The sequence below is a fragment of the Trachurus trachurus genome (genome assembly GCF_905171665.1).
Source record: "Trachurus trachurus genome assembly, chromosome: 19".
Lineage (NCBI taxonomy): Eukaryota > Metazoa > Chordata > Actinopteri > Carangiformes > Carangidae > Trachurus > Trachurus trachurus.
Window position 1 is genome coordinate 9,072,526 of NC_139913.1, and position 15,726 is coordinate 9,088,251.

The window sequence follows — 15,726 nt, forward strand, 5'->3', positions numbered from 1 at the left end:
TGCTTTTTGTAAATAATTTAGTCATAATAAGGTTAAATAGTGGAAATGCTTTAACATTTAATAATCATTATCTCTGTTCTTAGTTGCAAATTACACCAGCATGCAGCCCATTACTGCACCTGACACTGACCCCAGTGGCTGCAAAATGCACATTGTTTTGGGCCCATCGGAGTGTCCCTGCATTGATCAAATCGCCGCTTGACCGATTCCGAACCCCAACAGAAAGGTTTGTCAAGCCTTTTGATACGCGGCTCCTGATTGGCTGCCGCAGGAGGAAGCGTATGAAAGACGCGACGTGATTGGCTGAGCGGGACACTCGTGTTGCCTTTTTTTTTCTTCTCGCGATTGTTTCCCGTGTGGGTTAATGGCTCCTCCTGCTGCTACAGACTGAGACGGAGCTGGCACCGAGCGGCGATAAGGGGGGGGAGCTGTAACACCAACGGAGGAAGGAGGAAAAAAAAAAGAAAAAGAAAAGCGATTACACCCCAAATACCAGCGGGTTTTTTGTGATCGCAGTTGTTTGGGTGTATTATCTGGGAAGAAGAAGGGCCGTCCGTCCGGGGTGGTAGGGTAGTTGTGGGCCGAGGGGCTAAATTTGGAAGCGGACGGGTCGAGGATAGCAGGCTAATTTTTCCAACAACCAACTCCCCAGATGAACTCCGTCAGAGCCACCAACAGGAGACCCAGGCGAGTGTCGAGGCCGCGCCCGGTGCAGCCCGAACGGAACAACGGGGACAGAGGTAAAAGTCAGGCCTCGGTTCAAGGCGAAGCCGTGTCATAAAGGGGGGTAACGGTCCTCGCGTAGCCCATTAACCCTCCTTTAAACCCCTGTACCGGCCGCGTTCTGTGCGCTTAGAGGCGGCAGCGTTCGGCAGGAAAACCCGAGGCTTCTTCTCGCTCTGTGGCTTAGGCCAGGCCGCGCTTTGTTTGGCTTGAGTGATCGGGGGCTAAGCTAAGCTAAACTAGCCCGCTAAGCTAAGCTAAGCTATTTTACCAGGTTAGGTGGATTGGAGATTGGTGGTGGGGGTTGTTGTAGTGCGTATGTAGCTATACGGTTAACGTTAATAGCCTTATATACAGGTTAAAAAAAAAAGAAAACCCAGCTGGAGGCAAAAGAAGGGAGGGAGGGATCGGCTTCCCACAGCTAGTATAACCATAACCCACAGCCCTTTTCCGTGTCTTCGCTCGGCTGTTGCATTCCCAGCTGTCACTAACGATACTCAGGGTGTAAATCTGCGGTGCCATTTTTGGGGTGTAACGTTAACAAAAACATTAGCAGCGAGAGCTAACTAGCCAGCCAGCTAGCTGTTAGCTTCCCCCCTCAGCTCCAGCACCGAGTGGCCTACAACACGGATCAGCTGTGATAGATGATCCGTGTTTTTTTTTTTTTTTAAGATGATTTCACCCACTGTGTCCATTTTGTTTGTGTGTGTGGTGCTGCTGCTGCTGGGGCGGCAGTGGTTTAAAGGTTTATTAAAGCTATTGCACTATTGCATATCCCCCCTCTCTCTCTCTCTTCCTTGTTCTCGGTGCCTGCTAGCCGTAGCTTGATTTGTTTACACCGCGGATTTGCCAGCTACGCAGTTCAGTTTTTTTAGCCATTAGCCCCAGCACGTCTGATCGACTTCATCTGCGGCGGCCCCCTTTAATTTGACAGCACCAGGAAAAAAGATGAGTCTGATTCAGCTCGTTTACACAAAATGCACAGTGCCCCGATATCAGCTGGAGGAGGAGGTGGTGGGGGTGCGGGGGGTTGACTACACATGAAATAGTGGTAATAATGTGCTTGCAGGGGGTGGTGGGGGGGTGCATCATCTGCCATTATCAATCAGTAACCTTTGTCTGCCTCAGCACCAACTATTACCCTGTCTGTTAGCCTGCGCAGTGTGCATACAGCATGTGAGCTGAATGCACACCATTGTGTCAGTATAAAGGTAAAGGAGAATAAGGATGTCAGTGGGTTAAGTGTTTGCTGTAATTACTGGAGAAACTGTAGGTGTTTAATTGAGTAAAAGACAGGGGGTGACTGGACCTCTTGCAGAATTACCCTGTGATTTTATTTTTTATTTCTTTTTTTTGTTTAAATTGCATTGCTTTGCTCCATACTGCAGCTTTGTGCATTGAAAGGCCTCTTCCAGAAAGTGATGGATGTGTGTTGGAAATGTGTTTTTTTTTCTCCCCTCTCTGTTCAGATGAGGAGGCTCCTGCAGCAGCTGCAGCAGAGATGGCTATTGAGGAATCTGGTCCAGGAGCTCAGAACAGTCCCTACCAGCTTCGACGCAAAACCCTGCTTCCCAAGAGAACCGCCGCTGCCTCTGCCACCGCCTCTGCCTGCCCCAGCAAGAGCCCAATGGAGGTAAGACGGGAACATTTGATTGCAAAATTTTTTAAACGTCTGCAGTTTTTGTTTTGCATGTCTTCAGATTGGTCCGTGTTTGTACTGGATGTGTGATTGAAAGTGAGTTGGTGATTGATTGCATCCTTCTCTGAAGGAACAATGATTTTTTGTGGCCGAGCAGTAAATTTCCCACTTGATTACTTAGTGCTTGAATCTTGGCATGATGCTGATGTCCTGCTTGCCCTCATTCACAGGGAGCTTCCACCTCATCAACAGAGGCCTTTGGCCATCGAGCCAAACGGGCACGAGTGTCCGGTAAGAGCCACGACCTGCCAGGTGTGTGTTAAATCTCTGCAGCTGGGCAAGGAGAGATTTAGCTTTTGTACTTGAGCTTGTTATATATGATTTTTTTTATTTTCCCCCTCCTGTAATCTGGTAAATCTTGTTATTTTTGCAGTCCATTAAATAACATGACTCCATAGTTTAATGTGCTTAGAATGAAAGGTTTTTTCCTAAAGCTTACGTTAGGAATTTGTGTGTCTCTGTGTGTGTACTTGTGTGTTTTTTAGCAGCCCCAGCAGAGCAATATCTGCAGCAGAAGCTTCCAGACGAGGTCGTTTTGAAGATCTTCTCCTACTTATTGGAACAGGACCTCTGTCAGGCAGCGTGTGTCTGCAAGCGGTTCAGCCAGCTCGCCAACGACCCCATCCTATGGTCAGTGCTGCAGAAGAGATGCCATGAATATTAATGCATTAAAAAAAAAAAAAAAGCAGACGACTGACATTCTGTGCATGTGGTGTTTTATTTACCATAGGAAGCGTCTATACATGGAGGTGTTTGAGTACACGCGTCCCATGATGCACCCTGAGCCCGGCAGGTTCTACCAGGTCAGCCCCGAAGAGCACGAACACCCCAACCCGTGGAAGGAGAGCTTCCAGCAGCTGGTGAGTCGCTGTTGAGTTTTGAGATCTGTCGTCTTCTCATGAAGAAAGTGCTCTCGGAGGTGCTTCAATATCTTTGCATTGCCCCGGTTTATTTGATTCCCTCCCTATGTCGTCTCTGTATATATTAAAAATAAACAATGAGCAGGTCTGCAGAGTCATATATGGCTTTGCAATAAAATCCATGCCAGTCACTAGAATGATAATGTCTGACCTGGGGAGAAGAGTGACTGTAAAGTAAAAACACCTCAAATGTGCACATCAGAGACATTGGAAGGAAAGTCAGTCCCTCTATTTATTTTTGAAATATCACTATTTGTACAACAAAAAGGAAATGTGACTTGGTGGACTTGAGATTTAGTCTTTTATGAACATATGCATCAACCCAAGTCTGTAAAATCCAAGTGCTTTTACTGATCTGCCCATGTTTAATCTCTTCATCGTTTTTACAAAAATGCTAACAAGCTCTCGGTAGAAATTATGGTCAACACTTTGTTTTACCTGTGTTTGACAACATCCACAGCGTCTTGTCTCACAGTAAAGACTTTCAGTTTGTCCACTGAAAGATCAGTTTCATATCTGTCTGTGTTTTCCGGAGGATATTTAACGATACTATGTGTAAAAGTTGTTACAGGGGAGTTCATCTCATTATCTAATTATGTAAATCCAGGGCTTCTCGCAGACTAAACGTCCTCTAAGCTCCTCATGCTTATGGATAATAACAAACATATCTGCTTTATTGATTATAATGAAATGGGAAGATTAATCTTGATGGCTGTCACTTAAATGTTTACAGTTGTCCTATTCTGTCCTCACTCTGTTACTTATTACAGATTGTAGTGTTTTATTGTTGCATATATTGAAACTCACTCTAAAGCTGCAGACAACCTATGAAAATCATAGATGACTCAAAGTTTATCTATGTTTCCGCACGCCTCTAGATCTGCCACTTGACCTTGTAGCATTATTAGTTTAATGGTTTTATTAGTAAACATTAAAAGGTCACATTAGCAGCATATTAAACAGCTTTATCTAATTATTTACAACAGACCAAAAACAAACTGGGCAAAAATGGAAGTGTTTTTAAAAGGCCCTGCTGCTTTTACAAGTAGTCTGCCTCCCGCTGCTGAAAATAATGGATTAATCTTGGAAGGTTATTGATGTTGCACATTTCTCCTTTATGAAAGTAACACCCATCATTGTTCTACCAGCGAGAGTGACACGAGTTAATCGACCACCCAGCTGACTGGAAGAAAACAGCCCTGAATCAGTCTGTGATGTTTACGAAATAATGTGCAACTTCATATCTCGCTGTTCAGTCATGGTTGGTTTGTGGGTTGCATATGTTTTTTTTTTCCGAAAGATAAGTGTGAGGAGACAGAAGATGGTTAACACGACAGGAAGTAGACAAATTCTACATCACTAAATTGTCGTCTTTTTTTTTCACCTTTTCCTGTATAATTATATATAAATATTTGATGATTTTACCTCTTCATGCCTTTAAAAATATAGAAAAAAGTCACTCTTGTCTTTTCCCTCTTGCAACTCTTTGTTGAGAAGCAATTTCTCTTTTGTTGTGTTTTCTATCATAGACACGACTCCATCACCCAGAGGAATGATGTTTTTTGACTCCACTTTATCTGCCACACTGGCTGTTTGAATAGGACGCTCTGATTGCTCATGCTGCAGGAGGACTGTCTTAAGGATTGAGCTAACAAGCAGCTACATACTGTATATTGACCTTGCTGTATTTCTGTCTTGCAGTACAAAGGTGCCCATGTAAAACCCGGCTTTGCTGAGCATTTCTACAGTAACCCTGGCAGATACAAAGGCAGAGAGAACATGCTGGTAAGTTGTAACCTCGTGTTTAAAGAAAAATCCTTCTGCACTCGTATATATTTTTTGCAAAGCACAGCGAATGCAAACATCTGCGTTCCTCTGTGGACTGATAATGTGTAGTAGATGCATGTGTATATATTCTTCCTGAAAGAGTTTGTGCCTCTCACCTGCAGTACTATGACACCATCGAGGATGCGCTGGGCGGAGTCCAAGAAGCCCACTTTGACGGACTAATCTTCGTTCACTCCGGCATCTACACGGACGAGTGGATTTACATAGAGTCCCCCATCACCATGATTGGTGCAGGTAAGTATATTTACCGATGTTGATGCATGCGCCGCATGCACTCAACATGTCGTCGTGCGTTTACGTCCACGACACGTACACGCCGGTGCTCATGAGTGTTTTTCCCGCTCTCCTCTCAAGCTCCTGGTAAAGTAGCCGACAAGGTGGTGATAGAGAACACCAGAGACTCTACGTTCGTCTTCATGGAGGGCTCAGAAGATGCCTATGTGGGATACATGACCATTAAGGTAGGACCTCACCGTGTCCTTACATCAGGGTATCCGCGGGGTCTTGAAAAGTATTAAAAGGTGATAAATCAATTTTGGGAAAATTAAGACCCTTAAAAAGTATTAAAAAGTCTTTTCATGACTTTATAAAGTCTTAAATTTTGATGGTATTTTTATCTGAATTAGCTGTTCAAGAGTTTGAGTCCTAAAAAACATTGTAAAAGTGTGTGAGTTTATTCATTTTATTAAAAAACAAAGATGAACCGGTACATGAAAAGAAAATAAGATTGTTGTTTTGGTTTTTTGAGAGTGGAGCAATGTTTTTTAAAAAAATTTTTTTATTATAAACTTTGCCTTTTATTTATTATCCCAGCCTATTTTGAATTCTGTTGTATCATAGTGGTCTATAGTCTTTATCATAAACTAGAACTGTTCAGTTAAAAGTGTGACTGATGTAAATGGTTACAGCTTGAAGTGGCGGTGAGGTATTGGAAAATATTGAGAAGGTCTTGAAAAAGTCTTAAAAAGGTTTTAAAATTAACTTCAAGATTCCTGTATAAACCCTGTACATGTAACCTCTAAGTTATTGTTTTTATATAGATGAGGATGACATATTTTTTTCATGAGATTGATTGATTTTGTGTGGCTTGAATAGAGCGTGCATACAAACACAGGCTTTGTAACGATGCACACGGGCTCTGGTGATCAGCTAGAAAATGTAAGAGTGGCAGTTTTGCTGTATTGACCTGGGATACAAACGGCTTCAATTTGTGATTAAGAATGATTCTGATTGGTTTGTTGATTGGCTGTTAAAGACTGGATTTAAAAATAAAATAAGAGCTCAGGCAGCGATGGATGGATGTAATGAGACTAGATTGTATAGTATTGCACAGATATGCACACATATTACAAGTTTCATGACTAGTTTTGTTTTGGCTTGTGTGTGTGAAAGCTGTAATTTTCAAACCAACTATTTGTAGGAAAAAAAAAATCAGACGTTCCTCTTGTCAGTCGTGTAATTTCACGCGTCTTTTTCTGATATTATCCTCTAATCTAATCGTCCACGAGCGCTGATGTTTCCAGTGGGAGGAGTCCTGCGTGGATGTGGGTGGACAGCAGCTTTGACGCGTTGTCAGTAAACTCAGCCTGTCTGACCTCTGCTGCTCTTCCCTCCTCAGTTTAATCCTGACGATAAGTCGGCGCAGCACCACAACGCCCACCACTGTCTGGAGATCACCGTCAACTGCAGCCCAAACATCGACCACTGCATCATCCGCTCCACGTGCACAGGTAACACACACACACACACATGCTGATCAGCTATAGGGGACACAGTAACATTAATACATGCAGCATTTATGTTTAATATTCGCTTTATTTGACTGTTTCGCTGTTTGATGTCACAGCGTGGAGACTTGGTTTCCTTTTAGTTGAAAAGCACACAGTGTCCCTCGGTTTAGCATTTTACTAAATGATCAGTTTGTCCCTTATGAAGCTTCATCCAAGGATAAAACACTAAATTAGTCATTGGGGTCTTGGACTGGAAACCAAGACGCCTTGGAGCGGTGTTTTTTTTTTTTTTTTGGCAACTGCTTTTGTTGTGACTGTTTGTTCTCTGCGATCAAAAAATTTTGGGTTGTTGGATTTCAGAAGTGGAAAATGAGCAGCGATATTACACAGTGTAACACTCGCTCTGTCACCTCATGTCATGTAATCAAGTGCTTTATCTACTTTAGATCATGTCGCATGAAATGTCTCATCACATTCAGCAACAATGAATCGTGTCAGGAGCGGAGAGCTGCTCCAGTCCTGATACTGTTTGAAACTAGGGCTGCAACTAACGATTACTTTCATTATCGATTAATCTGTCAATTATTTAAACGATTAATCGATTCGTTGTTTGGGAAACACTGACTGACATTTTTCAACATTTTTTTTTTTTACATTTTATTGACCAAATGACAAGATGATGTCCTCAGATGTCTTGTTTTGTCCACAAACCAAAGAGATACTCTGCTTATTGTCATAAAGGAACAAAGAAATATTCACATTTAAGAAGCTAAAATCAGAGAATTTGGACTCTTTTTCTTATAAAACGACCCAAACCGATAATTCGATGATCAAAATAGTTGATGATTAATTTAATAATCGATTAATTGTTGCAGCTCTATTTGAAACCATGTGTCTGTGCTCCATGGGCATGCGATTAGTATAGGCGGCACAGTGTTGGAAGTTGATATGAGATTTCACGTGGTTGTGAATTAAATACCTTTTTGGAGTTGGTTTGTTTTTTGACTGTCGGTCAATTGACAGATGATCTGATGGTGGAAGTGGTGATTAGCTGTTGTGGGTGTGACTCTTGTGTTTCCCTCTGTTGTGTAGTGGGTTCAGCTGTTTGTGTGAGCGGCCAGGGAGCGTGTCCAACCATCAAACACTGCAACATCAGCGACTGTGAGAACGTAGGGCTGTACATCACAGACCACGCACAGGTGAATATAAACAAACACAGTACAAACACACACACACACAGAAATGTTTGTGGCTTTGGTCTGACTTGAAGATTTTTAATTTTTGTTGCAGGGGATTTATGAAGACAATGAAATCAGCAACAACGCGTTAGCAGGAATCTGGGTGAAAAACCACGGTAATCCCATCATTAGACGTAACCACATCCACCACGGACGAGACGTCGGCGTGTTCACCTTCGATCACGGCATGGTACGTACACATCGCACAACGTCATTTCATGTTGTTTTTTAAAATATATGACGAAACGTCACAGACCAAACCTCCTCATCTCTGTCTCGTCTGTGTTTCAGGGTTACTTTGAGAACTGTAACATCCATAGAAACCGTATAGCGGGCTTCGAGGTGAAGGCCTACGCTAACCCCACGGTGGTGCGCTGCGAGATCCATCACGGCCAAACGGGAGGCATCTACGTCCACGAGAAGGGGCGGGGGCAGTTTATAGAGAACAAAATCTACGCTAATAACTTCGCCGGTGTTTGGATCACGTCCAACAGCGACCCGACGATACGGTACGAACACACACCTCACACAGCCGCTGCTTTTCTAGAATTATCAAATGTATTGATAAGGTCAATATGGCTGATATTGATAAAGATGATGTAAAACTAATACCTGGAAATTAGAAAATGTTGATAGTTGTGTTTGGTTTCCAGCTGCTTTTCTACACCAAGATTGTAACAGTTTATGTCCTTTTTTTAATAACCAGGGGAAACGCCATATTTAATGGTAACCAAGGAGGAGTGTACATATTTGGAGATGGGCGGGGATTGATAGAGAGTAACGATATCTATGGTAACGCCTTGGCGGGAATCCAGATCCGAACCAACAGCTGCCCCATCGTACGGCACAACAAGATCCACGACGGGCAGCACGGGGGCATCTATGTGGTAAATACACTCGTCTGTGTTAATAATGTTAATACATGTAGTGATTGAGTTAACTGCATATTGTTTCCCTCAATATTATGTGATTGCATTTTCTATTTTTATCGTTTAATATTTTAAATCTAAGCTGAACCAGTCACTTTCAGCGAGTCTTCAGCTGCTCCTCTGTTGTGTTCCAGCATGAGAAAGGCCAGGGGGTGATTGAGGAGAACGAGGTTTACAGCAACACACTGGCTGGAGTCTGGGTGACCACGGGCAGCACCCCGGTCCTCCGCAAGAACCGCATCCACAGTGGCAAACAGGTGAACAGACCCAGATACCCCGAGGACTTAAAGGGACTACGAGGAGTTTCGGAAAGAAAAGTGTTTTCACAACTACATTTCCCATGAGCCAACGCGCGCACGGTGAAATTCTTGGACCGGCGCAAGACGGACGAAAGCGAAAACATTTGCCAAGATATTTTCATTAATCAAGAACGAAAGTCGGAGGTTCTAAGACGATCAGGTACCGTCGTAGTTCCGACCATAAATGATGCCAACTAGCGATCCGGCGCCGTTATTCCCATGACCCGCCGGGCAGCGTCCGGGAAACCGAAACTAGGAAATGCTGGGCGAGTCGACCACTAAAATAATAATATCAAAATAACTACAAAGATAAAACGATATATTTATCAAAAATGGACCCATTAACTAGTGTGGGTAACGTAGATTCATCCACATAAATATGAGACTCTTTTATAACCAAAATAAAACTCCTCTGGGTCTTTTTAACGTGTTGAGGTTTCGCTCTCAAAAGGTCTTCAGCTGTATTAGTATATATAAGTGTTTACTTTACTCTTAAATATGTTCTCCTCCCTGCTGGACTGGATGTTAGTCAGTCCCTCAGCACCATTAACACACAGAGCAAACAGCCAGGAAGCTTATTATAGTTTGGTATTATTACTATATTGCGCCAGTTAACTTTATGTTGCTGCTTATTCAGGTACAGATCACACACATTTTAATATATTTACAATTACAGTTATATACTGCTGTGATTCTCCACCCAGGCTTCCATACTTATGTGGTATTAAAAAGGTCTTAAAGTCTTTTATTTAACTCGGTGAACGCTGCAGAAAGCTGGTGAAGGAATCAACCTGTGGTTTGACAAGAACAAACATCAGCTGTATTTAGACAAACCAGGGAGACTTGTAATTACCAGCTGTACTGTGGTGACAGATTCACTTCACTGAGCACATGTTTTTTTCTTTTTTACTTTGGTGGTTTTTGTGTAAATAGAAAAAATCTGATAATTGGATTATTATTGGAAATGGGGAGATTAGAGTGTGAGGTCCTGAAAGTGAGTACAAACACCACCAATGAGCTCTTAGCTTGAGTCTAATTAGCACCTGAGCCGCTTCATTTATGTAAATATAAACCAACGAGCTGTCTTAAGGTCACCACTCAGGGTTTGATCTACAATATTAATATGCGTGTCTTGTTTTTCATTTTTCTCTTCAAGAAATTTGAAATGTGTCTCTTCTCTTAAAGGTCGGTGTATATTTCTATGACAACGGCCACGGCGTGTTGGAAGACAATGACATCTACAATCACATGTACTCTGGTGTACAAATAAGGTAACATGGTTGTTTACATTGTCTGTTTAACGTGCTGGACCTTTAGTTTAGTTTAGTTTAGTGAACTTAAATGTCAACATGCGTTTACCACACACATTTAACATGAAAGTGAACACAGACATCAACAATAATGGACAATGGCCTATGATATTGTGGAGTAATAATAAGGTGCAATATGAAAAGTGCAGAAAGCAGCATAGATATACAGTATATAGACTAAGTTTATGTATATATTTTTCTAGTTTCCTGCTTCTCTGTTGTAAATGTTTCTAACGACCTTCTGTTGAATCTCACAGGACGGGGAGCAACCCAAAGATCAGGCGCAACAAGATATGGGGAGGTCAGAACGGAGGGATTTTAGTCTACAACTCAGGTGTGTGTTTGACTCGTCTCCTGTGTGTGTATAGGTGTGTGTGTTGTGTAAGAGCAGCTCCGTTTCTAATCCTGCTGTTCATCGTACCAGGTCTGGGCTTCATCGAGGACAATGAGATCTTTGACAACGCCATGGCCGGGGTGTGGATCAAAACGGACAGCAACCCCACGCTGCGGAGGAACAAGATCCACGACGGCAGAGACGGAGGCATCTGCATCTTCAACGGAGGCCGAGGTAAAACGTCTGCGTTTGACACCTTTGGACCCTTGAAACCGTTGGCTTGATGTTTGTTCTGTGTTTCTAGACATTGACAGTTTGGATTTTTTTTTCTTTTTCTCTCTCTCTCTGCAGGTCTGCTGGAAGAGAATGACATCTTCAGGAACGCTCAGGCCGGAGTGCTGATCAGCACCAACAGCCATCCCATCCTCCGCAAGAACCGCATTTTTGACGGCTTCGCTGCTGGTTAGCCCTCTTCAAAAATCTGGGTCCAAATAACACGCATAACACTTCTTCACTCTTCTTATCTCCTCGTGGTGCTGATGGCGGACATTTCCCCCTCTTTGTTTCTCCCCCAGGTATTGAAATCACTAACCACGCCACGGCCACGCTGGAGGGAAACCAGATCTTCAACAATCGCTTCGGAGGCCTGTTTCTGGCCTCGGGAGTTAACGTCACCATGAAAGGTCAGTAGCAGGTTTTTTTGGGGGGACTTAAAGGGAGAGTTCAACATTTTGGCAAATTTGCCCATGCCATAATCCCTATAGTTTTAGCAGTAGGTTCGTTACCTTTAATTGTTGGTGTAAAGTGTTTTTAGAACGCTCTGGTGGACAAGTTGTGACCTGCACATTCACCACGCTATGAGATAATGATGGAATGGTACAAGATGGAGTTGTTCTCGAGGTAAATGCATGCAAAATCGCTGATGCGCGTTCCCGTCGGGGGCAGTTTTTCAGCGAGCAGTCTCTGTATTTGCCTCGAAAACAACTCATAGCGTGGTGAATGTGCAGGTCACAAATTGTCCACCAGAGCGTTTTGGAGTTGTTGGATTGTGTATTTGATGAGGGAAACCAAGAAATCCCATTACCCTCCGTAGCGTAGCTCTGAGCAGCTCGCAGCTCTGCTCTGCCGTTCTAAAAATAGCTTGCACCGACAATTAAAGGTAACAAACCTGCTGCTATGACTATAGGGATTATGGCAATGGGCCAATTTGCCAAAATGTTGAACTATCCCTTTAAGTTTATGGTCCAATGTGTTTGTTTGCTCTCTACCTGCCCTCACCTTGATCGTTGTCTGCTGCTCCTCCTGACAGATAATAAGATCCTGAATAATCAGGACGCCATTGAGAAGGCGGTGAGCAGAGGACAGTGTCTCTACAAGATCTCCAGCTACACCAGTTACCCCATGCACGACTTCTACAGGTAAACACCACGGGAAAGATTCAGAATACGATGCTGATGGCTGCAGATAATGATTATTTTCAACATCAATTATTAGATTAGTTTTTTTTTTTTTAGCAAAATCGACAAACATCACACATTCCTTCACTTTCCAGATGTGAGGAAATGTTGCTTTAGATATCATCGCTGTTGGTTTTAGACAGACACTTTGAGAAAATGATTAGAATAAATCAGAAAATCAACTATAATAACGATTGTGGTTTGTTGCAGCCCTGTGTTTAAAGAAAATGTTGGTTTAGAAACAGTCATAATGAACCAAATGTGAAAATTGTCTCTCTTCTTAATCGTTGTGTAAATGAATCCGTTTCCTCCGCAGATGTCACACCTGTAACACGACAGATCGAAACGCCATCTGTGTTAACTGCATCAAAAAATGCCACCAGGGCCACGACGTAGAGTTTATACGGCACGACCGGTGAGTCTCTCAGCCGCTTCCTGACTATTTGTTTCTCTGATTTATAGTTAATTATCTTCTGGACTTCTGTCTGGTCTTAATCCTTGGCGTCTGTCCCCTGCAGGTTTTTTTGTGACTGCGGAGCAGGGACGTTGTCCAACCCGTGCACGCTGGCCGGAGAGCCCACGCACGACACAGACACTCTGTATGACTCGGCGCCGCCCATCGAGTCCAACACGCTGCAACATAACTGAAGGCATCCGGTCGAGTTACACTCTCCTCACATCAGCATACAAACACAATACATTGCACACAGCCGCGCGCACACACACACAAACACACACACAGAGACACACACAGGACAGACAGATGCACACACACTTAAAAAAAACCACAAACGGTCACATACACACATCCACTTGCAGCCATACGGACCCAGAGAGACTCTATGAAATGTGGCGCTCTCAGATGGGATGGAGGCGATGAGGCTGCGGAGGAAGCAGCTTCCTGCCCGCTGCAGTCGGACGCTGCAGCAGAGCCAGACTCCACTAGAGGGAGACGGACGGATAGGCCACAAGAGATTCCTCACTCGAGTATTTCTTATTGCAGTCTGTAGGCAGAGAAGATGGGAGGAGAAGGGCTACGCAGAGGGGCTGTCGATAGCAGCCAGCGCCCCTTTTACCCCCACCCCACCCCACAAATACCCCGCCTCCACCCCCCCACCCCCTCCACCCACACCGCTCCTGGTTGTTCCTCCTCGGCTCCCGGCCCACTTCTTCTTCTTCTTCTTCTTCTCCCTCACAAGAACTGCTGTCAAAGAGACTTCCTGCTTCCTCGCAGCTGCCATTCCCATTGGCTGCCCAGGCGGTTGTAACTAGGCAACGGATGGGAGGATGTTGCTCTGTTGTGTGTGGATAAAGAGCAAGATTGTGTGTGTGTGATGGAGCACTTGGGCTTTTTTTTTGTTGTTTTTTTTAAAAATATGTTCCGATCAATGGATTTTATTTCAATGCTTTCTCATGTAGTTTTGTATTTTCAAGCAAAAAGCTGACTGTATTTGAATGTCTTTTATTTTATTATATATTATTATAATTATTATTATTTTTTCTTTGGTTAGCGTCCCTCCTCCCACCCCGACACCCAGGCAAACTGCAGAAACTCAAACGTCCCAGTGGTGAAGTTCTTTCTGTGAAAGAGAATCTTGTTTAAACACTAAAAAAAAACCCTCTCCAGTATATTAGCTTCAATGGCAGGTGGAGGGGCTCCACAGTTGTATAAAGGTGTGTAAGTGTGTGTGCGTGCGCGTGCGTGTGTGTAAATGTATGTTGCGTACAGTGAAAGTTGTGTGTGAATGTGTGTGCGTGTGTGTATATGTTTCTAAGTTGATGCAGTCAGTGTTTTGTGGAGAGGGTTTCAATAGGAGGCGTCAGAGCTCCTTTGAACTGGGACTGATGAGTGTCGCCTCGCCCCCCAACCCCACCCCCCTTACCCCCAATATCCCCTCCCCTCCCCTCCGTCCCCCCCTGTCCTCTCCCCCCGTGTATCGTGGTGACTGTGGCTCCTCATGCAGCCTGAATCGTATGCATGTACCATAACATCTAGACTTAATATATTGTGAAGTATTCAATAACCATTATGTAGATGCTAGTTGGAATTCAAAAAGGGGTATACTTTCTTAGAAAGACAAAAAAAGAAAACAGGAAACTGGCCATTTCTAAGAAAATAAAACTTTATTAGATCAGAGGTGTCTGTCGTGTAAATTCACTCCACATCCTGCTGAGGTACCAATAAAACACCAGGTCCAATTCTAGAGAGATCTCGCCCCAGAAAACTTTTTGTTGAGTTCACCTGCAGCTGCTGCTCATTTGGAAACGAGCCACGAATTATTCAGATGACGTGCCACTGATGTTAGAAACAGGATCTTCTTTCGGTAGGAAAACAAAACCTCTGCATTATTCATCTGCAGCAGCTGGCGATCTCTGCTTTTTATAGCTTTTCCATCATTGAACCCGAGAGATATTCTTAAATGGTTTTTAGCGTTCAGGGTTAACTGATGTCAAACTGTGCTGTCACACGGAGAGAGAGATGAGCAGCTGCCGATCTGAGCCTGAGGCCTGTTCAAGTCCTCGACAGCTGCCTGCGGATTAAGAAAAGGGAAAAGTAGCACGACTTACTTCTAATCATCAGGAGCTAATCTTTTGAGTTGAGTTGGTGTTGCAACTGTATTGATTGTTGGGTCTATTCAATTTCATTTACAGCACCTGACAGCTGCAGATAAAATATGAATATTTAATTTACAAGTGTCGAGGCCATCAGAAAGTATCCGGCTGAAATTTGGTTCATTGCACAGATATAGTAGTTGAGCACATGGCCACTGCAACATCTGCATCTGAATTCAGAGCAGCCATGGAAAACAGAAATTGAACAAAACTGCAATAAATCCTCCTTCAGCTTCTCTGACACTATTTTAATTTAACTTTTGATTATTTACGGCCGCAGTTTGTGCTGCTGTTGAGTTGTATTGTTTGATCAGCACAGAAAATTGCTCGTATAACAATGATGAAGGGAGGATTTATTGCAGGATTGTGATTGGACTGCAGTAGGTTGTGTTCCTAATAAACCGAGGACTGAGTGTATTATGCTGCTGACGTTTGGCCTGCGCACATTTAGAGGAAAACAGTGAGATTTCCTTAGAAAAGCATTGTTATTTACACACGACATTAATGTTTGAAGTGCAGTCGACACACAAACACGGTGTTTCCAAGGAAATGTGATGTTCTTGAAAATTACTCGGTCATTGGCGTGCAACAACATGTCATGTGCGTAAACAACAAAAGTGGAGAAA

At 43.4% G+C, this 15,726-nt stretch overlaps 1 protein-coding gene across 4 annotated transcripts; it reads left to right on the plus strand.

Annotated features, from left to right (window-relative positions):
* Positions 1-388: 388 nt before the first annotated feature.
* fbxo11b (F-box protein 11b) lies at positions 389-14,624 on the plus strand. 4 transcript variants are annotated; one of them, XM_083994660.1, is made up of 22 exons: positions 389-740; positions 2,193-2,356; positions 2,593-2,674; positions 2,908-3,052; positions 3,153-3,282; positions 5,044-5,127; positions 5,292-5,424; positions 5,545-5,651; positions 6,809-6,920; positions 8,013-8,119; positions 8,211-8,348; positions 8,450-8,667; positions 8,865-9,045; positions 9,222-9,344; positions 10,572-10,657; positions 10,954-11,030; positions 11,121-11,264; positions 11,382-11,492; positions 11,606-11,713; positions 12,340-12,448; positions 12,804-12,902; positions 13,006-14,624. In XM_083994660.1, the coding sequence occupies exons 1-22, from the start codon at positions 653-655 to the stop codon at positions 13,133-13,135; spliced, it is 2,676 nt and encodes an 891-aa protein (XP_083850786.1). In that variant the 5' UTR covers positions 389-652; the 3' UTR covers positions 13,136-14,624. The 4 variants fall into 4 exon arrangements, with proteins under 4 accessions (XP_083850786.1, XP_083850787.1, XP_083850788.1 ...); XM_083994661.1 differs by having other exon boundaries at positions 2,911-3,052; XM_083994662.1 differs by having other exon boundaries at positions 2,593-2,653.
* Positions 14,625-15,726: the final 1,102 nt, after the last annotated feature.

Bases quoted from the DNA above. Each gene is read 5' to 3' on its own strand.
- fbxo11b (XM_083994660.1), top strand. From the start codon at position 653: ATGAACTCCGTCAGAGCCACCAACAGGAGACCCAGGCGAGTGTCGAGG. The intron at 2,357-2,592 runs GTAAGACGGGAA...CCTCATTCACAG, and splicing joins CCAGCAAGAGCCCAATGGAG to GGAGCTTCCACCTCATCAAC. The intron at 9,046-9,221 runs GTAAATACACTC...GTTGTGTTCCAG, and splicing joins AGCACGGGGGCATCTATGTG to CATGAGAAAGGCCAGGGGGT.